The sequence below is a fragment of the Girardinichthys multiradiatus genome, chromosome 20, assembly GCF_021462225.1.
Source record: "Girardinichthys multiradiatus isolate DD_20200921_A chromosome 20, DD_fGirMul_XY1, whole genome shotgun sequence".
In the NCBI taxonomy this organism is placed as follows: domain Eukaryota; kingdom Metazoa; phylum Chordata; class Actinopteri; order Cyprinodontiformes; family Goodeidae; genus Girardinichthys; species Girardinichthys multiradiatus.
In genome coordinates, this window is record NC_061812.1 from 8,067,150 (window position 1) to 8,092,007 (window position 24,858).

Genomic DNA, 24,858 nt, shown 5'->3' on the forward strand with positions numbered 1-24,858 from the left:
TTATTAGTTCTCCAAAACTCTAAAAACCCAGGGTTCAGACCAGGAAGCAGGGTCGTAGTTTAACACTTCTCTTGGCAGCTTCTGTACTGCTACCCACCCATTACGCTATTAAGACAGTGTCTCGCCCACGGCCAAAATTGAATAGATTAAAAAATAATCTAAAGGGAGGAAATCAGGAAAATCTCATAAAAATAGACTCAACTCAGACTAAAAGTAAAATAAAACAATTAAATGTGGCTTACTGAACATAAGATATCTCTCTTAAAAGACATTGCTAGTTAGTGACCTGATTTGTGACAATCAGATTGATTTATTTTGCCTCACAGAATCCTGGCTGAAGCAAGAGGATTTTGTTACTATAAATGAGTCAACTCCTACTAATTATTTAAATTTTCACATTCCTCAAAATTCTGGGTGAGGAGGAGGAGTAGCAACCATCTTTCAGTGTGATTTATTGATTAGTCCCAGACCAATCAATAGCTACAACTCGTTTGAATATTTAGTCCTTAGTTTTCCTCATCCAAATTGCAAAGCACTAAAACCACTTCGGTATGTTGTTTTGTACCGTCCACCAGGCCCTTACTCTCAATTTTTAGATCAGTTTTCAGACCTTTTATCTGATTTAGTGTTAAATACAGATAAGGTTATTATAGTGGGCGATTTTAACATTCATGATGACACTGAAAGTGATAGCCCAAATATAGCCATTAATGCTATCTTTGACTCAACTGGCTTTGCTCAAAACATTAACACACCTACCCACCTTTGTCTTCATTCTCTGGACCTTGTGCTGACATATATATCATTGAGTGTAAAGACATAACAATATTTTCTCATAACCCTGTCCTGTCTGACCATTTTTAATAACCTTTGAGTTTAATTTAACCGAGTACTCCACACCTGAAAGAAAATTTCATTACAGTAGATCATTATCAGGCGATGCTGTAACAACCTTTAAAGAATCTGTTCCACTTTTAATTCCCTCATTATCACAGAAAAACACATTGGAGGGCAATAATTTTGTTTCTTTCTCCTCACAAATTGATTCTCTTGTCTTGTTCATAGTGTTACTTCATCATTTTGTGGTGCATTAGACAATGCAGCCCCCTTGGAAAGGAAGGTAATTATTCATAGGAGTCTGGCTTCCTGGTTTAATTCAGAGCTGCGTACTTTAAAGCACAATGTTAGAAAATTGGAGAGAAAATGGCGCTCTACACACCTAGAGGATTCCTACTTAATCTGGAAAAATAGCCTACTGTTGTATAAAAAGACACTTTGCCAAGCTAGAACAGCTTATTTCTCATCATTAATAGAAGAAAACAAGAATAATCCTAGGTTTCTCTTTAGTACAGTTGCTAAACTTACGCAGAGTCATAGCTCGGTTGAGCCATCCATTCCCTTAGCTCTCAACAGTCATTACTTTATGGGATTCTTCTTAAATAAAATTGATTCTATTAAAAATAAAAATCTTTGACATACTCCCGAAGATGATTACTTCATCCTCAGCAAGTGAGACAACATTGGAAGTAACTGTAAAACCTGATCTGTGTTTGGACTGTTTTGATCCTGTGGAGCTTCCTGAGTTATCAGAAATATTAGCTTCATCTAAACCTTCAACTTGTATGTTAGACCCATCCCAACCAAATTGTTTAAGGAAGATTGCCAGCCCCATTTTAGATATGATTAATCTATCCTTAGTGGATATGTACCACATGCTTTTAAGGTAGCTGTATTTAAACCTTTGCTTGATCTAGATGACTTGAAAAATTAAAGACCTTTATCCAATCTTCCATTCTTATGTAAAAATCCCTAATCGGGTCCCAGGATGCTTGAAACTGAAAGATTATGGCTTCACTTACTCTCTGATTAATTTGGCAGGTAATCTGACCACTTCAGGTTTGGCCGATCAAAGAGTTACTTAATCCATTCATTTTAAAACATATATATTTTGATTTAGACATTGACATCACAGACAGGTAGCATACCTGGTCAGGACATAGTAGAACACTTTTAAGTGCACCATGTTGATCTCACTATATTTAGATAGGGATTGTATCAAAAGTGACACTCACACTTCGAAAGTGTGACAGTACTTGATGCTCCACAGATTCCCCTTCATTTTCCAGTGTTTAGACCCAGATATCAAGTGTTTTTCAGAACCTTTGCATACATGTCAAGACAGGAAACAGTGTGACTGCAGTCTCTACAACCATGTAGTTTGTTTTTCCTTGTAGTGTATATTGAGTAGTGATTTTATGTAGAGCTTTAACATTTTTATACTAACTGATTACTTAAACTTGAGTTTGGTTTTCACTGATTAGGTTTTGACAGCAGAACTCCTTTGTTAGTACTTGGCCAAGGTCAAAGTTTAAACAGTTTTTTGGTCTCCAAATTGATGATCATTTTATATATGACCCCAAAATCTTGATTTTGCTTTGGTACCTTGATTCAATGTAAAGAAACGATCTCATATAACAGAGTCTATTTGTTACACCTGGAAGTTAATAACTAAAAGTCTAAGCCAGTAGCATGTAGTTAAAAATAACTATATGTTTGTGTGAATGGATTAAATCCATGTTACTTACCCTGACATTCTGAACATATATCTTTAAAATCTTTGTTTCTTCTTTTTTTAACCAGATGGTGGGGAACAGTTGATACCAGTGTAAGAAGAAAGTCTAAAAATAACTCCATTTGACCTCAAATGGATTTGGAGCCTATAAATCGGAGACATACAAAAGCCCACTGAGGCTAATTGTAGTGTTTGGAGCAGCAGGAGGCAGTGAATCTAAAGTAGATTTCACAGCGGATATATAAAAAAAAATCCCGTTGTTTGTAAAGCACACCTGAGCCATTCACTCAATGGGCTGCTTGCATGTCCCAAGGGGTCAGTGGGCAGATGTTTCTTCCTAGTATAGTGGTGCCACACTGGCCTACCTGTAGCTCTGCAACAGTTCGTGTTCTCTTTGTTCTTGGTGGCTCTTTCTCAAGGGAAATCATCACTCTTCTGGCTCGTGGCCCATTAAACAGACTCATTCTGTGTGAGTGTGTAAGCATCTACCAGACCAGACGCTGGTCGCATCTGCATTCCCTGTCCACAAACAGGCTAATGATACACAAATTGAATGAAATAAGATAAGGGACAATTTCAATAACTGTCCAGCCTTTTTCCTTCCCACAGGATCAATAAGTCAGTGAATACACAAGCATTCCATCTGGTTTAATCTATTTCCCAAAATAAAGTCATTATTGTGTCCATTACTTCACCAAATGTTTGTGTTTGGGTTTCTCATCACCAAACCCAGAGGTGTTTTATCATGTTCAGGTTCTCAGATTCTCTTTCGGCCTTCCAATTGTTCATTATCAGTTCATCTCATGTAATAAACAGGATTTTCAAGCAGGCAAACACTGATTTTCAAAGCCTTCCTATTGTTATGTCTGGATTTCAATTCATCGTTCAGCTGAGCTCATCCACAAGCACTCACATAGCAGCTGAACAGAGAAGGTCTGCTTGTTTGAGCTTCCCAATTGTGTTATGAAGCAGACAGGGGAATCTACATTTGTTGTAGCCTATTTTGGTTTTAAGACTCTGCTGTTCATTGACGTCTGGCATTAGCACATTTACGTAGCTCCATTAATACCTAAACTTGCACCTTTTAGAGCAAATACACTTGACCTGTAAAATCTGTCTTGGACTCTTCTTTGGATCTTCAGGCTTGAGTTGTAGTTTGTAATTTTCCTTTTTCCATATCTGCCTGTAATCCAATTTGAAAAATTTAATGAAGCATGATGTGTGAAGAAACACATTTAAATGTACTTTAAATAACTTCAAAAGTTGTTTAAAATGTTTATTTTTTATGTGTGTATTAAACTCTGTAAAATCCTACATCTGCTATATCTTTTTATACACAGTTGGGGATCTCAGTGGGGCTCTCTTTGTTAAATAAAGGTAGAATAAACAAAAGAGTAAACTAGAGAATACTTTCCAAATGCACACAGGATTTCCTTTAATAGCCTACCTGTTTTATTACAAATTGACCTCAACCCGCTTTGTGCAGTGGCAGCAGTTTTGCATGTAAAAGCAAAGTGCTTACTGCAGGCATACCTGTCTGCTTGCAACACCTGACTGCTATTGTAGAGTACACACCAAGTCCCTGAAGGTCCTGTCAATGCACTTTTAGTCTTATTAATTACAGTATTTCTAATGGGAGATACAGAAAAATTTTTAGAGGTTAAAAGAGGTGACTGTGTCAGGTTTTGCAAGACCGCAAACATTATTTAGTTTTTCTTATGTTATATTAGGGTCTCATGATGAAAAAAAAAATATTATTATTATTATTGCCTGGGAAATATACTGTGCATGTTTCAAATTACTGAGATCTCATTTTAATGGAATCTCTTTCTGATTCATAACTCACACAATTGCATTGTTTCCTGTTTTTTAATTGGAGAATACATTTAAGCTTGTCACCTAAGATTAAGGGCTGCACGGTGGTGCAGTTGGTAGCACTGTTGCCTTGCAGCAAGAAGGTCCTGGGTTCAATTCCCAGCCTGGGGTCTTTCTGCATGCATGGGTTCTCACTGGGTACTCTGGCTTCCTCTCACAGTCCAAAAACATGCCTGTTAGGTTCATTGGTAACTCTAAATTGCCCTTAGGTGTATGAGTGTGTGTTGCCCTGCAATGGACTGGCGACCTGTCCAGGGTGTACCCTGCCTTTTGCCCATAGACTGCTGGAGACAGGCACCAGCTCTCCTGTGACTCACTATGGAATAAGCAGTAGAGACTGACTGACTGACCTAAGATTAACTGAGTAAATGATTAGATAACATATTTTTTCCAGAGTATAAAAGCAAAGTTAAAAACAAAACTGAGCTCTTATATTTCTTCATTTATTCTTATTTTGAGTTAATCCCTCCCATCTATATAAATTACAATAAAATGTATCCAGTCTAGCTGTTCATAAAGCAAAAAACACACATTCTTCTTTGTAGTCAGACATCAGATCTAAAAATCATGTTCTCTACTATTTTATTGAAATTTCTGTTATCCTAACAGCAGTAAGAAAGTTATACATGCATGTTATTTTGTAAAATATGTTTAGTAAGTTAACAGTACTTTAAATTGTGAAAAGCTTGAATTTTTGTGTACTATAATCCTCTCCAGTTATTTAATTTAGTTTCCAGTGGGACTTATTGATTGACTTTTTTTCTACATATAAAAAAGATTAACACCGAAAGAAACAGACTGTTCTCATTGAACAACTCAATATAACAGAATAAATTAAATCTTTTGGTAGTTTTGGCATACACAGGACCCAAAATATAAAGAATAACAGGCCTGATTTGGATTCAAATCTACTTTTTATGAGTTATTTGAAAACAGTTATTTATTTATTTGTCCTGTCTGTTGTTCTCCTTAGCCAATTCAACGAGGAAATACTGTCCAACAACCATGTACCTGTTAATCTCATATAAAGTTGTTCAAACATTAGTTCACAACTATTTCTGATGAAAAACACAATATGGAGGTTGGCATATGATTCAAAGCTTCTTTTTTTGGCTAAATAAGTGAAACAGCTAATTAAATAGGCCCTTCACAATTTGTAGGCTAACTGCAGCTTGTAAAGAATGTGTTAAAACTTATATGTTAAAATCCTTTTGACTGAAAAAGTCAGAGGCCATGGTACTCGACCGGAAAAGGGTGGCTTGTCCTCTTCAGGTTGGAGGGGAGTTCCTGCCTCAAGTGGAGGAGTTTAAGTATCTCGGGGTCTTGTTCACGAGTGAGGGAAGAATGGAGCGGGAGATCGACAGACGGATCGGTGCGGCTGCCACAGTAATGGGGGTGCTGTGCCGGTCCGTTGTGGTGAAGAGAGAGCTGAGCCGAAAAGCAAAGCTCTCAATTTACTGGTCGGTCTACGTTCCTACCCTCACCTATGGCCATGAACTTTGGGTCATGACCGAAAGAACGAGATCCCGGAAACAAGCGACTGAAATGAGCTTCCTCCGTAGGGTGGCCGGGCACTCCCTTAGAGATAGGGTGAGGAGCTCGGCCATCCGGGAGGGGCTCGGAGTAGAGCCGCTGCTCCTCCACATCGAGAGGAGCCAGTTGAGGTGGCTCGGGCATCTATACCGGATGCCTCCTGGACGCCTTCCTCGGGAGGTGTTCCAGGCACGTCCCACCGGGAGGAGGCCCAGGGGACGGCCCAGGACACGCTGGAGGGACTATGTCTCTCGGCTGGCCTGGGAACGCCTTGGGCTCCCCCTGGAGGAGGTGTCTGGAGAGAGGGACGTCTGGGCGTCTCTGTTGAGTCTGCTGCCCCCGCGACCCGGTCCTGGATAAGCGGAAGACGACGAGTACGAGTACGAGAAGTCAGAAGGGTTAGCATGGACACTCAACCACAAAAATATAAAAATTGTGAGAATAAAATCTATTCATTCATTTACTCACTATGGATCAGCTGATTGTCATACTTTGATAAGGAGATTTATTTTTCAGCTGGATTGATTGACATCAGTGGGAGGTTAAAGTAACAGCCAGTTCAGAATTGGCAAAACCTAATTTAGGGGAGCACAAAATACAAGATTCTTTGACATTTATTATTGACACACTTTGTGTTGCTTTATGAACACAAGTAACATGGAATATTCAAATTTTTAATATACCCCAACCTGTTATTTTAGCATCTCTACACTGGTCCAAATAATGGCCAATACATCCTGACAGCGATACTGATTCCCCGTTGTTTGTCTTGTAAAATAACATGCAGTTCCAGTATAGGTATATAGGAGTTTAAAATAATTCACATGAAGGAATTATTGCTTTGATAATACAAATGCAAACGGAAGCCCATTAACTGCTCATTGAGTCATTAAAGCCTTTAAAGTGGAGATGACGAAACATTGTCTTCACCACACACTGAAGGACACAGTTACATTGAGTAAAACTCAGATTTACATACCACAGACAAAAGGCATATTGTGTAAATCACCGTCATGTGGCGAGGGATGTGACAGAGATGAAGGAGGTTTGTTATTAACTGCTCCCTTAAGCGACCTGTGGAGGCCAAGACATGGATCTTTGATTAAAGTGCAGTGGGGCTGAAGGCTGAGATGCTCCCTGCTGTGAGGATTTAGTTGTAGAGGAGGTAATAGGTCAAAGTCTAACCCTGAGGAGAGCAGAGCTGCAATGCATTTAACCCAAATACACATGAAACTTGCTGAGACAAATTTGAAATATTCCGACATAAGTCATTAGCCATAACATAGAGATTTGTTTCTTATTGTATCAAAGACTACCTGCCCAACCAGGATGAAAATAAACTTTTTTCTACATCTCTCTTAATTCTAACTGAGATAAATGCTAAAAATATAATAATAAAAGGCTGTTCTAATAAAAAAAAACAGAACATCATTGGTAATATTGTCTGAAAATGACTGTCATTGTTTGTTTTTTTATTTTGCTTGTTTCTTGGTTTATGCAAAAAAAGGTTACTATGAGGAACCTTTAATAAAATACATTAACTACGAGGGTGAGCAATCTTTGCTTTGTGGCCAATGCAATATGTATCAACACACTAGCAATGTTCATATGACTTAAATATACATATACAACCACAGTTCACTCAATGATTTGATTCGAATAAATTTGAATAAAATACGTTTTAATGTGGTTCAATGTGATGAGATATGATGCAATAAGTTAGGATGATGCAATGGAATGAGGCTTTTGAGCTGGAAAAAACTATTAAATTAGCTTTTAAAAATGTCTAGTGTCATAATTCCAGGACATTTATCTTTAGTGCAATATAAAAAATTTGCCATGCAACAGATGTGCTTTTCAGTAACCCAGCAATAAGCGCAAAAATAAAAATAATAACAATAATTAACAAAGTTAGTAATTTTGATTAAAATGATCAAGTCAGGCCACCACCTGAATATCAGGAATTTATAGCCAAACAGCTCCCAGTCTGTCAATTACTGTTTTATGAAAAACCTGCCTGGTGAGCTGTGGTATTATCCAACAATAGATTAATTGTTCATGTGAAATTAATACCAACAAGAAAACTTTAAGCTTTTCTTAAGGTAAAATATTGCGGCAACCATCATTGTTGACTAGAACCACAGGTAATTCATCCACCCTGTTGTTCTTTTTTTGAGCAGAGAGAAGCAACAGAGAGTATTTGTCCATGTTTTTCTGTTATGTGTTGTTTAGGTCGATGCTTACACTTGTTAAACTGGGTCAGGGCTGTCCATGGGCATAATTAAATATCTTTGACCAGATGTCCTTGAGCAGGAAATGAATTGTTATAAGCGAGGTCATCCCATTTGTCCTTCAGATTTAAAATACTCCATCACAGATGTGCAGACATGTACACATTCAGCAGGGCAAAAAGCTATCTTACACAGAACAGACAAGGGTATAAACAGTCACATAAGGAACAAATCCTTCTTGAAAGGTAAAAAAAAAGATCACTGATCAATAGGAATAGTGACCAAATACATCTCTAGTATCCAAGTATCAGTATGTGTCTTAAATAGAGTGTCCTTGAAGTAATCATTCTGGTGCTGCTTAGCTCTGTATATTCACTGATCAATAGAAGGAACAACAGTGCAGCAAAACAAAGCAAATCCATCACAAAACACTAAAACGTTAAAGAGATCCTATAATATACGTCCCAGGAACTCAGCAGATGGCTTCCCTCTGATCTCAAAACGTCTAGCTTATTTGACCTCATCTTACAGAATGCAGTAAGTGGATGTCCTAAATTAATGTTTATGCTATAGTTGTACTGCTAAGTTGAACAACTACAAATATTCTGCACCTTCAAATGCACTTCTAACTAAAGGGTTAAATAGGAAAATAATGTTTTGACTTAAAAATGTAAGTAAACCAAGCTAAATTAAAGGATAGGAGTAAGGCTGTGGGTTACATGTTTACAACCAGTGAATATTCTACCTGCAGCAGACAACATATAGCTTCTTCACTCTAAAGAAAGCTAGTTTCAGTGGGACACCAGAACATCGGACTTTGGTTATGTTAAAACTACTCCAATCTCAGCAGTTTCATGAAAGTTCAAATAAAAACTATTTTAAATACCTTTAAACCATTGTCACATTTATATTTAATTGTTATTTACTTAATAAGATGATGGCGACAGATCACAGTCTGTAGCAATGACCAGCCCGTCTGTTGCTAAATACAATGCATGAGTATCCCGCCTGTTACAAAAATACAGTAGATTAGAAAAAGACAAAAAATATCATGGCAGTTCGGATGAACTCTATTTATTGATTTTTACGCCACATTACTGTTCAATCAGTTAATTATTCTGGCTTGATATGCTGTCGTTTTTATCTTGTGCATTTGCCTTTGCCATTAGCTAGAGATCTAGTCTGTCAGTGAAGATACAAAGAGAGTTTTCTGTGACAGATAAAATATTTACAGTCAAAAATATCTTAAGAAAACTCAAAAAAAAAATGAAAACTGAATTATCCCTTTCATGTGTCATTGGCAACAAACTCAACCTAAAACACCCACACAGATGGATACAAACTTAGATTTGGTCCAAACATCTGTCTTGTTATAAAATGTCTATTTTTCCTTAATGTGGCTGTGATCTGTGCCATTTGCTTCTACCAGTAAAAATGGACAAGACACCTAAACTACAGCAGATTTGCAAACTGTGCTTTTTAGCTTGTATGGCTGTTATGTCAGTTTTCACTTAGTCATAAATCCCAAAATGTTGATGCTGCATTTCTGGGGAGTCAGTTTTACAGCAATTTGGCAGTGACACTAAGCAGAAGTCGAAACCTTCTGAGAAGTGGTGGCCTATTGAAAATCAAAAATATACAAAATAACAACAATGTAATTTTAACAACAAACATCAAAAATAATAATTCGAATAATCAAGTTTGACTTAATTTTCCTCTTCTTCATCCAGGCCCCTCAGCTTGGTACTCTGATGGGGGTCTACTTTCCATGCATCCAGAACATTTTCGGAGTGATCCTTTTCCTCAGGATGACCTGGTTAGTTGGAATTGGAGGTGTCATCGGGACCTTCATCATCGTCTTTATGTGTTGTACCACCGTGAGTATTTTGCCTACTTTTACTTTTAGACTTAGTTTATCTTGATGCTCAGGATGTCATGCACTTTACAAATTATAAAGCAGTTTCTTTCCCAGTGGAATGGGGCAGTAATGATTCAGAAGGTAGTTGGCAGACTACACTATCAACACATTTACTGTAGTAAGGAATTTATATTGCAGGCTGTCTGTATTTTGAATATTTTCATTTTGTCAGTTTCAGGGAAATAAATATGCAGCATTAATTTGAATGTGATTTTGGATCAGCTTGAGATTCTGTAAGCCTAATATGTCCATAAATAGATCTTTTATTTATTTTTAGATACTTGAAGTGACATTAGTTACCTCAGTGGGCATTATCATTCCTTTGAGGCACCCATGTTGCTAAATATTTGAGCAACACTGGGGATCATAGTTTCATTTGCATAAACTAACCTTGTTATGTTTAATCCTAATGTATGACACATAAACCTCTTAGACATAAATCATTTAGCTTAAGGTTAGATTTAGGATTTAAGTTAAACTGCTGCTTAAACAATTCCAGGCTCCATTTATTGGTTGCCTTTTGAGATACAGATTAGTTGGTTCATTGCATATTTATATATATATATATTTATAATTTGGAATTACGTTGCAATAAACAATATTCTTGATATTCATCATAATGGCAAAGCTGGTGGGGCTGAGTGATATGTTTACCTGGCCAAAAATCCAGCAAACAAGTAAATACATACATAAAGAGTGTTAACTTTAAACAGTTACTGCTATTCTGTACTGGTTTCTACTTGCTTTTGTACATCTGTTAATATGGCTATTTACATCAAAACTCAAACAGTGACAAAAAAGCCAAGACCATATCTATTCTTGAAGTAAACAAAACAGTAATTTCAAGAGTGTATTATGTGCATCAAGTCATTTTTTTGTATAGGTGCTGTTTCATAATATTTCCAGCTGTGAGAATGACCTGCACCAGTGAGTTAAAATCTGACCAGTGAAATAAAATGCGGCTTGCAACTGTTAACCGGATGAAGTTTTTTGCAAATTTTCCCGAAATGATCTGATGTTTATGTGTAAAAATTACTTCAGAGGCACAGTTCATAAAAAACAAAGAAATACTTTTGAATTGTAACTGGATTCACCAGATCCCCATATGCAGTCAACAAAAACTAGTAATATACAAGGAGTGGTAAATGTAATATTTTAAATGGAGCAGCAAATAAAACAAAATCCTTACTACATGGACAACTTCAAAAGGAATGTATTGTTGTGGCACAAAATAGAAGAGACAGATGGACTGGCCCAGGTGCTGTACATTCAGTCTATAAAAACATGAAAACTGATGATGAAACACCATGATGTTTTCTTGTCCCTTTTACTGTCACTGTCATGGTGAATTGTGACCTTCCCATAACCCTGAGACTCAAATTACAACCCTGTCCCACAGCATGAAAAGTGCTGCTGTCATTCATCTGTGTGGACATTTCAAACTGATTGTGTTTGACGTGTTGGAAGCAATTCATCGTCAGGGAACAATTATTGGGATTTTCCTTTGAAAGTGTAATATTGTAACCCTTTTCACCAAGTATCTGTCTGTGGACACATTATGTCCTGAATTAGACTTTCATTCTTGACATCTGAACTTGTTATAGACACATTCAGTTTAAATTTGAGTTTTTTTGAAGAATAATCCATTAGTAATCTTTTTGTATGTTATAAACAGCAGCCTGCCTGGTAAACATGTATACCAGGCAGGCTGCTGTTTATAAGATACACAAAGCAGCCTGCCTTTAGACTTTTCTGTTAGAAAACCAAAACTAAAAAAAACTAAAAGTTAGAACGTGTATCCAGTAATTCATGGTTGCTATTTTTCTGGGGTATAAATGTGACGTGACTCAGAGCTCAATTTCTCTAAGGCACTCTTAAAAACCAGTAAGACAAGAGTACTTGCTATTCAGTAAAAACAGATGTGTCTGGATCTTCTTAAGTACTGAAATGGCTGCAAAAATAGCTTCTTGGTTGTTTAAAAGGGATGCCAGGAAAAGTTTTTTTCTGTCCTACAATCACAAATGTCAAAACAAGGCCTTTGCTGAAACCCACTGGGACTTTAACTGGAACCATATGACTTGGTCAGATAAGACTAAGATTGCACTTTCCTACAATTAATACTTCAGGTGGGTCTTATGTAAAACAAATGACTGTTGTGTGTGAAAGCACAACTAGCTTATTGTTAAATATGGTTAATAATAAGTGCCTCTTTCTGATTTTACAACGTGAACTTTCTGCAATATGGAGATATTTTAAAAAGGTTAAAAATTGGTTATCAGTGACTTTTTTTAAAAGGATACTAACTCAATTAAGTTTATTTATATGACCCCAATTTTCAAGAAATGTTACCTTAAAGCACTTTACTTTTAAGACATGTTTATATACAGGTCCAGTCTATATACAGAAATAAATATTTAAATCAACCCAATGACATAGACAGATTCAAGTTCAGGTACACACTGATCCCAGCTAACAGTGCAAGTCAAAATTAGCTTATTATGCCAACTCATAAAAACATTTCCTATATAAGAATCCCAGCCAACTGCATTGAGTCACTGACTTTGCAGCAATACCTCCTCCTAAGCATGCATGTAGCAACAGTGGATGGTTGACTGCATCGGGTTGTAACTTTGCAGCAATTCCTTGTAAACCTTTAATTTGAGTAAATGTACTCAAAAATTAAATGTAAAAGAATTATGGTAATAGCCCTTTATTTTATGAACTTCAGGTGTTTTGAATTGTCCCTATCCATCCACTGTTGTTCACTGTATTCCTTTGCCATGTCATATTCTCTTAATTTCTCTTTGTTCTTTAGCTGTGCCATAGCTGTTTATTTTCCGGCATTGGTGGCACTGCTTACTAGCCTGCACATTTTAGGCAGGCTCCAATGTGGGGAGGAGCTGTGGAGAGAGGGCTGTAGCACAGCAGAGAACAAGGGGGAGGGGCCTGTAAGGTGTGTTTGTTAAAACTTTCAGGCTAAGTCTGTGGTACCATGGACCACCAATGACAGCTAATAAACAACTATGGCTCATTCACTGGTGTGGATGAAACATCCGTGACATGCTTTAGATTGACTATGACCTGCCCGTACCATTACCACAGCTGTAGCACATGGCAATCTTGAATGACAGTGTATTTCTGCAAATAGCAGTAGGACCACTGGGAAGAGCCAGAGGAGTTTGATTTTTTTTTCAAAGATTATCTGTCCATATGCTACTGTCAGGACATAGTGACAATTTTAACAAATATGTAAAAAATAAATTTTAACAAATGTTACCTACCGCAACTATAATAAATCCTCTTAATGTTCCTTCCATGTTCCTGTCTTCTTTTGAGTCAGACTCCAAAACCTCACTTCATGACATTTTAAATGCAAACAATAAATAAAATGATATACTCACATTTTATCAATGTTCTATTACTGTTTGAAGCATTTCCAAAATTTAGAAGCTGGTTTGACTTACATTGGAATACTATCATTTCCCCCAAAAGAAAATATGACATCAGAAAGGAAATCTTAAACAGTCTGAAAAAAACTGGTTAAACCATAGACTGACAAGAAGCCAGCAAGAACAACGCGTTTGTAATCCTCACACTTTAACATTATATTGTCCCTCTGTGTACCCACCCATGCCTGATAAAAGCCTCAAACACATTCTGTTCCTCTCTTTTCAGTCTCATGCACACACACAGCTCTTACCAGTCACACCAAGCTCAGAACATAGCCCCGGGGCAATAAGCCTGAGCGTGAACAGTGCATGAGAATCCCCCCACCCACCTCTCTCCTCCTGAGCTTATTACATAACACATTACCACTGAGACCTCCTGGGGTTGCCAGCCACATGATGAAGGAGTGCATGTGTGTGCAGTGATTCCCACCTGATTGAAAGCCACAGGACTTGTGTAAAGGAATCGTGGATGCTGTAAGAGTCCATGTTTTATTCAGTGATGGGAGATTACTGACAGCACAGTTTTCATTAGCTGCTCAGTCACAGTTGCACATATCTGTTACTGAACACATACGCATCCTAATTTTTGCTGTCAAGCAGCCTTTTGACAGATTATTAATGAGACATGCCACTTATTTCAGGAAATCTTTATTAAATGAAAAGGGTGCCTCCATGTGGAACTGCTCTGACACCATTAACCATCAAATTATATGCAAAAGTCAACATAGTGCAGCATTCTGGAAGCCGGTATATTCAAACATCTGCTGGGCGTCTTTTTTATCTGATATAATGAGTTTAGGCATGTCAGGAAGATAAAATGATGTTTCATATTCTGGCTGTAAACTCGTCAGTTGTTTGGCCTTCCTCATTACTCCCAGGACATGAATCCAAATGCTGCAAAGAGAAGGGTTGCCAGCCTTCTGTTATGACATATTTCAATATTAAGGATGCTTTTCTCCCCTTGTATCTTTCGGTTTTTACTCCCATCTCTTTCCTTTCCTCAGTTTATCAGCGGTTTTTATTGTTCATTTTCTCATATCATTTACCTTCTGTATTTTTATGGTTATCTCTGCTTCTCTGTGTTCTTTGTTTCCACCTACCATCCATTTTGCTCCTGTACTGCCTGAGCTGTCAGCCTCGTTTGCTCTTCATTAAATCTGTTTCTATCCAGCATATTAGTCTAAATGTGATAATCCTGTGCACCTGCTTCACACTCTTGCCTTTCTCTGTAAACCTTCCACTGTGACATCAAGTGATGAAGAGCATACTAAAATACAGCAGCGTGAAAGAGTACTTGTCTTCTAAATTTATTTGTTTTAGATAATCTAACAAGTTATGTGACAAAGATAAGATCAGTAAATACAAAAAGCTGTTTTTAAATGATGCTTTGTTAAGAGAAAAAATCTTTCCGTATTTTTACCCAGCCACATTCAATGTCAAACCCATAAAATTAAGAAGTAACTTAAACAGAACCTGTGTGACAGCATGAAATAGGCAGAAATATCTCAAAGAGCTACAAATTATACCCCAATCTACATAAATCAATTGCTCAGCTTTTGGGTCTCCACCGAACCACAGTAATAGCCACTATCCGCAAATGGAAAAACATGGAACAGTGGTGAACCTTCAAACAAGTGCGTATAAAAGGTACTTCAAGAGTCCATTAAAGATTCATCCAGGATGCGACAAAAAATCTAGAACAATATTAAAAGCACTAAAGGTCTCAGTTACCTTAAATCCGGGTTTATGATTTAACAACAAGAAAAGTGCTGGACAAAATAGAATCCATGATAGAGTAAGAAGGTGAAAATCCCTACTGGCCAAAACAAAAATAAAGACCTATCTTACATTTTCAAGAAAAACATCTTGATGGTCCCTGAGACTTTGGAAAAATGTTTTGTGAACTGCCGAGACAAAAGTGCATCTTTTGGAAGGGATAGGTCTTGTCACTTATAAAACCAACACTGAATTTCATTTCTACATTCAAACATTGTGGTGTTGGTTGCACAGGGGAATGTACAGCCATCATTGTGTGACCATAAACTCTTCAGCACACTTGGGTTGTCAAGCAGGACAATAATAAACACATCTTAATGGTTAAAGAAAAAAAAAAAGTTTTGGAGTGGCCTAGTCAAGGTCTGGACTTCCATCTGTGATGCTGCAACATAACCTTGATAAATCAATTAAATGAATTTATAAATAAAACCATAATTTGACCACAGCTTTTCGATTTAATCAGGTTATCTTTGTCAGATATTTACATTTCTGTTTAGATGTGACAACAAAGCAAAAACAGGAGAAATCTGCAAAGTGTAGGTTTATAATACTCCACTGATATTCTACAGTTGAGTAAGGAAGTATGCTAAACAGCAACCTCTCAGGGTACCGGAAAATCTCTGAGTCCTGTCTAAAATAATTTCTGCTCAGTTCTGAGGTCAACGTCAAAGGCCACGTCAGAGTTTGTTTGTAGCTCAGGGACAAAACAGACCAAAGATGTCCTTTGCAGTCACAGTTAGGAAGCAAAAAAAGCAATCTGTTTAAAAAAAAAATTAAATCCCTTAAAACATTGCTTTAGCTCATCTGTCTTCATGTTGACTTAGAAATAGGTGAGGCTGTTCTCCCATTTGACCACATTTGGAAAAAGAAAATCCCATTTTCTATGATATGCAAGCTTTGTGCAATTGTACCTCATGTGGATGAGGCAGATGGCACAGCAGCATAATCTGACGTTGTCTGCTGGCTCGCTCACAGACCAGAGTGCCTGTGGGTTCAAGTGATTCCAGGGGGACAGACTCCAGGTTTCATAGGGACAGAGATAAGAATTTGAGCCAATTACATTACGGCCTATACTATATCACCCAGACTCACAAAAAAATCCCAATTTCAGATTTATCTAAAAGTGGGGCAAGCTAAGAGGTCACAAACTGTTGGTCAGCACAGATAGAAATTCTGCCAATCTTGTTTTTCTGTCCACAAAAAGGCAGTGGATTCAGTAATAACAGGGTTTATAATATTTACCATTCAAAAGAGCATGCTACAAAACAGAAAAAGTTATTATGAACTGGAATTTCACAAATTTATCAGAGCTACCAGCTGATGAGCATTAAGAATCTATAATCTATATAAATCTATAAAATAAAATATCATTCTGACTTTATTAGTCATTTGGTGAGTTTTGATAGCTTTCTAGTTATTGCTCTAATCTGAAGACTGAACTCTCTGGATGTTATTGTCTCTGAAAACTTAATACATTTAACAAGCTGGCTTATCGACGCAGACATCCCATTTTGTTTCTGACCTTTACGCCTGGTCAGATTTCACTTTGGCACATCACATATACTACTTCTCCTTGATAATACTGCCAGATGTACCAAGTCAGCAGGTCATTGAGTTTGCAGAGAGGTAGACAAAAGCAGGAGTCCCACTTTCACCCAAACACTGCTGAGACTGCCAGCTTCGTTCTTGTCTATTAACATCTAAAAACATGTAAGTCCAGTGCATAAGCAGCTTATGAAACGATCTTAAGCTTGCAAACACTGATTTCATTAGTTATATTGCTTTAAGACACTAAAGTGAAAAACCTTATCAACTGCTGGTCATAGCATAAATTAAAATGAAGGAAAACCTCTGGTAAAAATCTGGTATTAAGCTAAAGTGTCATATTCTGTATGATGCTCTAAGACAACTGTAGATCCTGCAAGTATGATTAAAAATCATAGGTCAGGGCCGTAACATAAACTATAAAGAGAGAAGTGATTAACATCGATCTTGATACATTTGAATGTTCAGCTGGGTAAACTTTTGTAATGGCATTTTTGGGGATGCTTCTTTGACAAATTTCACCAATCTAATTTTTTTTTTTCATTCTGATCAAGCCTTTCCCTCCATGGCTGAAGAACATGCTGACATCAGTAAATCCTACAACAGTGCACCACTTAAAATTTCTAAGATAATTTCCCTGCCTCCAAAGTAATCAAGCCTTCCTGTTTTACCTCATAACATCTCCACTATCTAATAGGTTTATCACCACTCCCCTACAGACCCCATTTTTATTCCGAAACCACCCAGAGCTGTGTCTGTGGTACAAAATGGTATTCAGTGAAATGGAGGTAGTTTTCCTATTACACGTGCTTCAGTCCTGTCTTACGTACTCTGACTTGTTATATTGCCAGTTGCTGTGGCTTAAATAAGCAGAATTTAGTGTGCAGCATGCCCATTGTACAGCACATTTATCCTTGTATACTGTACAAGCAGCATAAATTACACAATTCAATTGCTTGCTTTTCTCTACAGTTTGAATGTTAATTCAGTGATTAGGTATGCATCTGGCTACCTCTGCGTGGCTGCGGTCCACATCAGATAAAACACTTAAACAATTACTGTCTTATCTGCTGAGCTGGGAGAAGAGCTTGTGGCCTCATTATGGCCAGATTAGACAGAAATTCAGAGCCTCACTCACTTCTCAGTCCAGATCGTCAGTTCCACAGGCCCTCAGGTGGCACTAACCACATTACAGTGTTCACACAAGAGGATGCAATGTAAGTCAAACATAATTCTGAGCATTCTGCATTCTGTGGCTGAAAATCTTCTGAATGTGCTCATTTGTTCCTGGTTATGGCCAAAAAATGCTCTGAAAATGTTAAACTTTGAACTTTCGTAGTGTAGCTAATATAATGATCCAGCTTATGCTGATTGGTGCTTCCAAATAGCCACCCTTTGCTTTGCTCTCTTGGCGTTCTCTCCCTGAGCTTCATGAGGCGGTCACCTGGTATAGTTTTTCAAAGAGTCTTGAAAGAACTTCCCAGACGCTCATTGAGAGACGGCCATAGGTCAATATTTTAGTCATCTTAGCAAAGGGCAGCTACTTTAAGAAATCTAAAATATATTTAAAGTTCTTATAGATTTTTTGTTTACTACATGATTACATATGTGTTCATTCACTGTTTTGATTACTTCAGTAAGAATCTATGTATATAGTCTTGAAAATAAAGAAAATTCAGTTCTGAGAAAGTTTGTCTAAAACATTTAACTGGTAGGCTAACTTAATAATTTAAAATAAATAGTTCACACTGAACATTCCTGAAACATACATGTTATTTTCCTGGAGTTTACCAGTTATTTTCTGTTACTTATCAGAACTTTCCTGATAACCTACAGTAGATATGGTGAAAATTTACAGGGAACTTTCCTGGAACTTAGAGGGTAAGTTTTAAAATGTACCTGTATCTCTCCAGAAGTTTCTGAAACATACATGAAGTGTACATATAGGTTCTGGAAATTAACAATAGGTTCCAGGACAGTACCATCCTTGTTCTGTGAAAGGTTCCTGAAGCTCCTGAAAAGTCTAAGAAAAAAAAAAACTGGAGAAAAGTAATGAGTAGAAGAATATTAACATATTTTATTCTTAATGTAAATTAACACAACATCTGATAAGACTTAGCTGTTCACAGAAAAGCAAAAAATACGACTTTAGAATACCAGAAATAATATGAATGCGGCATGTTTTTAAAAAAATGTTGCGCCTCATTGAATACAAAGATTTTGAAATGCAATGTCAAGATTTGTTTTCAGATACCCAAGTATTTATTTTTCTGAAGCCTAGATGTTCTTTTTCCTTCATATAGCCATTGTAATAGAAAAGTCAGAAAGCAGGAGAGTAAGAACTGTTTTGTAAATGGACATCAAAGTCTTCCACATCTTTCTTTCTTTCTTTCTTTCTTTCTTTCTTTCTTTCTTTCTTTCTTTCTTTCTTTCTTTCTCTTTCTTGTGGTACCAATGCAAAAAGACACTCACAAACCGAAGAATGGTCTTTGAAAGAATAATGAAGTCTTAATGCGGCCTTTGTACTGTCAAACACATCATCTTTCTTTTCGTCTCAGTCACTCACACAGCTTTTTGCTTTGTAATTTTTGGGTTTTTTTCCTTGCCTGTTCTTCCACTCACTGCACACATCTCTTCCTCTCATCCTCTACAGGGCAGCCAGGGCCGGCTGTCAGTGTTACAGGCAGCTCCACTGAAGCGTGCACTTACATTTCTGATGGTGTTTTTCTCCCACTCAGTACCAGACTTAACATTAGAATCGTGATTGGTTTCTGTTTTTGCACATAGAGCTGTTGACAGGCCCCGTTGCAATATTATATATGCAGTCAACCAGCTGAAAGCATGAGCTTTTAGCATAGCTGTAAACTGTCAGTCTCTCTGGTGTACAACCCTTATGGATGTACACCAAAGGTCATCATTTGATGAAAATATATTTCACTTCTCAACAAGCTCTTGGATAAATAATGTCAGTAGCCTATTTTGGCCAATGCAGAAATCTCAATAACTATGGGTTGCAGAAGGGTGACGTTAAAGAATTAAATTAACTGTCTGCGATGCCACTGTGATATTCATGTGTAAAATGCTTCTCAAGTTTAAATGACCCCATATGTCTTCATATTCGTCTTCCATGGAGGTAGATATCCCTTCATTAATAGCTCCCAAGGTTATCTGAAGGTTTTTTTTATTTCTCTTTGGAGTCATTGTACCTGACCATGGCAGCATACTCTGTGCAGTGTCTGGTTATAAAAACATTAGGAAAATGAACAAGTGAAACATAAAAAAAAAACCTGCCAGGCCTTCAATAGACAAATAGCATCTGAAAGTCATGCCTTTAATAAATCATCGTAATTCATCTGCTGGGCTTAAGAGCCCTTTGTCTTGCAATGATTCGTAGCACATAGACATAAGTGGTTTATTAAACAAGATTCCTCTAAAAATAGTCAGATACTAGACAGAAAATAAGCCAATGTCCAAAAATACTCTAAGGACTTTCAGGAAGCCTAAAGAAAATTTCTATAAAACCATTTTAAAAATCAAAGGAAATATATGGAGGCGAACTGAAGGAGGACTTAAGACATTGCAAGGGGCAGTAGCTCCCTAGGCTCATGATGAGTTTGATTCACTTTTATATTTATATCTCTACTTTGACAGATCTACGTCTTATTGAGTTTTAGATAGATTACATAGAGAACTCATTGACTGTAATTAGTGAAACAACAAATTAAAAACAAGTGTTTATGTTGCATGTTCTGAATGGTGAGCACAGAATTGTTGGATGCTTAGCCATGAATTTTGCCTGAAACATTAGATTTCAGGGGCTCACCAGTCTCTTTAATAATTCAACAATGCCACCAAGTCAAACATTTAATTTCTACATTACTTTGGTTAATGAGCAAATGCTCTCAAAATTATATAAATTGCCAGCCACAATTGCACCCTGCAATTATAGCTATCTATCAGATATTAAAGTGATGTGGTACAGAATTCATGTTCGCCATTTCTTGTCTTTATGCCTGCACTATAAATACTGTCTGTACTTGTTGTCAGCAGTCATTGCTCTCATAACCTTGTTGATCCTAGGATTTAACACTGCTGCTCATACATGCTGGGTCAAAAAGTGACCGAAAACCTCCAGTAGTAGATGGAAGGAGCTCTCCACATTCAGTAAAACTCCTGCTAAACACGTGTAAAAGCCTGAAAATAAATTAATATTTGACCTTTTTTATACAACAGCATGAACTCACACTAAAAATAAAATTTTCAGTCCTCTTACAGTGAGCTTTGCAGCTTTTTTTACCTGTCTTTACTATTCATAACAATTTGTGTAGTGACAAGATAAACTTGGATTCTCATCTAGTCTCAGTTTTAGTTGGTTGAAACTTTTTAAATATTCTTGTAACTTGAGTTACTGACAAATGTAGCTAAGTGTCTATTTACTTGTTGTGATTTCTTGATTTCTTGACTGATGCAGATTACCACAAATCTGTGTGCCTTCAATGATTGCTTCTCCTGTCCAAATTTTCTTGTTTTTGTTTTTTATTTATCCTTAATACACAGCTGAGGTTGCTGGAAGATATGAAAATATGGTGTATATTTTATATTTGCAAAAATGTGAATTAATAATATTCATCATTTACATAAATAAATGTATATTAAACATTTGTTCACACATCTGAATCTTTTCTTCAGTAAATAGCTGCTAGGTCTGGCTTCATGGTCTAATTGCCCTCTTGCCCTGTACCCCTGTTTTTTGCCATAAATTATGTTTCTCTATTATTTCTAATATTTTATACCTTCATATACAGGTCCTTCTCAAAATATTAGCATATTGTGATAAAGTTCATTATTTTCCATAATGTCATGATAAAAATTTAACATTCATATATTTTAGATTCATTGCACACTAACTGAAATATTTCAGGTCTTTTATTGTCTTAATACAGATGATTGTGGCATACAGCTCATGAAAACCCAAAATTCCTATCTCACAAAATTAGCATATTTCATCCGACCAATAAAAGAAAAGTGTTTTTAATACAAAAAACGTCAACCTTCAAATAATCATGTACAGTTATGCACTCAATACTTGGTCGGGAATCCTTTTGCAGAAATGACTGCTTCAATGCGGCGTGGCATGGAGGCAATCAGCCTGTGGCACTGCTGAGGTCTTATGGAGGCCCAGGATGCTTCGATAGCGGCCTTTAGCTCATCCAGAGTGTTGGGTCTTGAGTCTCTCAACGTTCTCTTCACAATATCCCACAGATTCTCTATGGGGTTCAGGTCAGGAGAGTTGGCAGGCCAATTGAGCACAGTGATACCATGGTCAGTAAACCATTTACCAGTGGTTTTGGCACTGTGAGCAGGTGCCAGGTCGTGCTGAAAAATGAAATTCTCATCTCCATAAAGCTTTTCAGCAGATGGAAGCATCAGGTGCTCCAACATCTCCTGATAGCTAGCTGCAATGACCCTGCCCTTGATAAAACACAGTGGACCAACACCAGCAGCTGACACGGCACCACAGACCATCACTGACTGTGGGTACTTGACACTGGACCTCTGGCATTTTGGCATTTCCTTCTCCCCAGTCTTCCTCCAGATTCTGGCACCTTGATTTCCGAATGACATGCAGAATTTGCTTTCATCCAAAAAAAGTACTTTGGACCACTGAGTAACAGTCCAGTGCTGCTTGTCTGTAGCCCAGGTCAGGCGCTTCTGCTGCTGTTTCTGGTTCAAAAGTGGCTTGACCTGGGGAATGCGGCACCTGTAGCCCATTTCCTGCACACGCCTGTGCACGGTGGCTCTGGATATTTCTGCTCCAGACTCAGTCCACTGCTTCCGCAGGTCCCCCAAGGTCTGGAATCGGCCCTTCTCCACAATCTTCCTCAGGGTCCGGTCACCTCTTCTCGTTGTGCAGCGTTTTCTGCCACACTTTTTCCTTCCCACAGACTTCCCACTGAGGTGCCTTGATACAGCACTCTGGGAACAGCCTATTCGTTCAGAAATGTCTTTCTGTGTCTTACCCTCTTGCTTGAGGGTGTCAATAGTGGCCTTCTGGACAGCAGTCAGGTCGGCAGTCTTACCCATGATTGGGGTTTTGAGTGATGAACCAGGCTGGGAGTTTTAAAGGCCTCAGGAATCTTTTGCAGGTGTTTAGAGTTAACTCGTAGATTCAGATGATTAGGTTCATAGCTCGTTTAGAGACCCTTTTAATGATATGCTAATTTTGTGAGATAGGAATTTTGGGTTTTCATGAGCTGTATGCCAAAATCATCCGTATTAAGACAATAAAAGACCTGAAATATTTCAGTTAGTGTGCAATGAATCTAAAATATATGAATGTTAAATTTTCATCATTACATTATGGAAAATAATGAACTTTATCACAATATGCTAATATTTTGAGAAGGACCTGTATACCTAACTATTGCATATTAGCTTTCTTCTCTGTGAAGTTAGGTATTTTGATGTATTATAGAGATCTTAGTTTAAACAACAGAAATTTTGTTAAAAACAATTGTGATGTGGGATTTTTGTGGGATAAATGTACTGATATTAAAGCTTATATTGTTCTAAATGTTTCAGTGTGAGATTATGTTACTGCAATAAGTGAAAGATTTATTTTATTCAAAAGTTTTTATGTATCTTTACCAGGAGCTCAGAACCTACATTAGGTTTTAGGTAGCACTTTGTGAAAGATTAAAAAAAGCAACTTTCTAGCAAACAAAGAGCGAAATGATGAGAATTTAAGAAGAGACAGCTTTTATTAAAATAATAAGCAGATTCTGATAAAGATCTAATGTGTTTCTTTCTCTCTGTCCTTGAAGACTATGCTGACTGCCATCTCGATGAGTGCCATCGCTACCAATGGAGTAGTGCCAGGTGGGTGAGCAGACGCCGGCACCACACAGTCATCGCTGTTTGATGCTGCCCGCTTCTAAATTTTCCCTTTTCACGGATTGCTTTTGGCACATACCTCCTTGCACAGCTTGATATATTCAAAAACATTAGGAGCTTTAGTCTGTGATCTTGTGCTCTTTAACTTTCTTGTCACACATTATTTACACAAAATAAAGTATCAGCCAAATTCCTGCCAGTAAAACCCAAATCTCACTTTCCATGTGACGATACATCATTGTACACATGCAGTCTGTGACGTGGGGCTAAATAGTAATAATGTTTCACATTTTACTTTGACCAGGGGTCACAGCTAATTACAGGCTTCTGAGGGAAATTGGATCTGTACACCCATTATGTCTGGCTTATAATGGGTGGCAGCCTTTATGTTGTTGGGAAATGCTGATTAAGGTCTATTTATTTATCCACAAATAATTAATTAATTGGCACATTGTTCCATACAAATAAAAAAGCATTGTGTTAACATTAAACACCAAGAAGACGTTTGTAGCAGAAACTAAGAAGTAGTAAGACACAGTCATATACACAAGTACACCAGCGTTATTTCAAGGGGTAAATGCATTATAGATATTATTTATGTGAAGGTCAATCTTTATTATTTTTAGCAGAACTATTAGAAATTCATTGATCAGAGCTCCACAAACTTTAAGGGTAAACGCTTTCGTTTTCTTGGAGATATAAGGCAGCCTCAAAGGGGGATAGTGTCCTGTGTCCTATTTGTGCCGGGCCCAAGCCCGTGTGAATACAGAGAGTTGCATCAGTAAGGACATTTGGAGTAAAACGTTTGCCACTTCTACCATGCCAGTCAACAATGTGATTTACCTACCAGGATCGGTGAAGGCCTGGGTTAACAATGACCGCCATTGGTTCTACTGACCTACAGGGTACTGGTGGAAATTAAGCTACTGCTGGTCACCAAACAAAAAGAGGAGGAAGATGTGTCCGTAGTCAGAGAGAGAAGAGGAAAGGCAAGAGTCTAGGACAGAGAATAGGGACGTTGAATGTTGGGACTCTGATAGGAAAAGCCAAAGACTTAGTTGACAT

At 37.4% G+C, this 24,858-nt stretch overlaps 1 protein-coding gene across 3 annotated transcripts in view; it reads left to right on the forward strand.

The window, feature by feature from the left end:
- slc12a5a (solute carrier family 12 member 5a) overlaps nt 1–24,858 on the forward strand; it is a 233,407-nt gene that overhangs the window by 169,744 nt on the left and 38,805 nt on the right. For all 3 annotated transcript variants that reach the window (XM_047348014.1, XM_047348015.1, XM_047348016.1), the window contains exons 4-5: nt 9,942–10,088; nt 23,724–23,778. In XM_047348014.1, the coding sequence (XP_047203970.1) occupies nt 9,942–10,088; nt 23,724–23,778 (202 nt within the window). The remainder of the gene's footprint in view (nt 1–9,941; nt 10,089–23,723; nt 23,779–24,858) is intronic.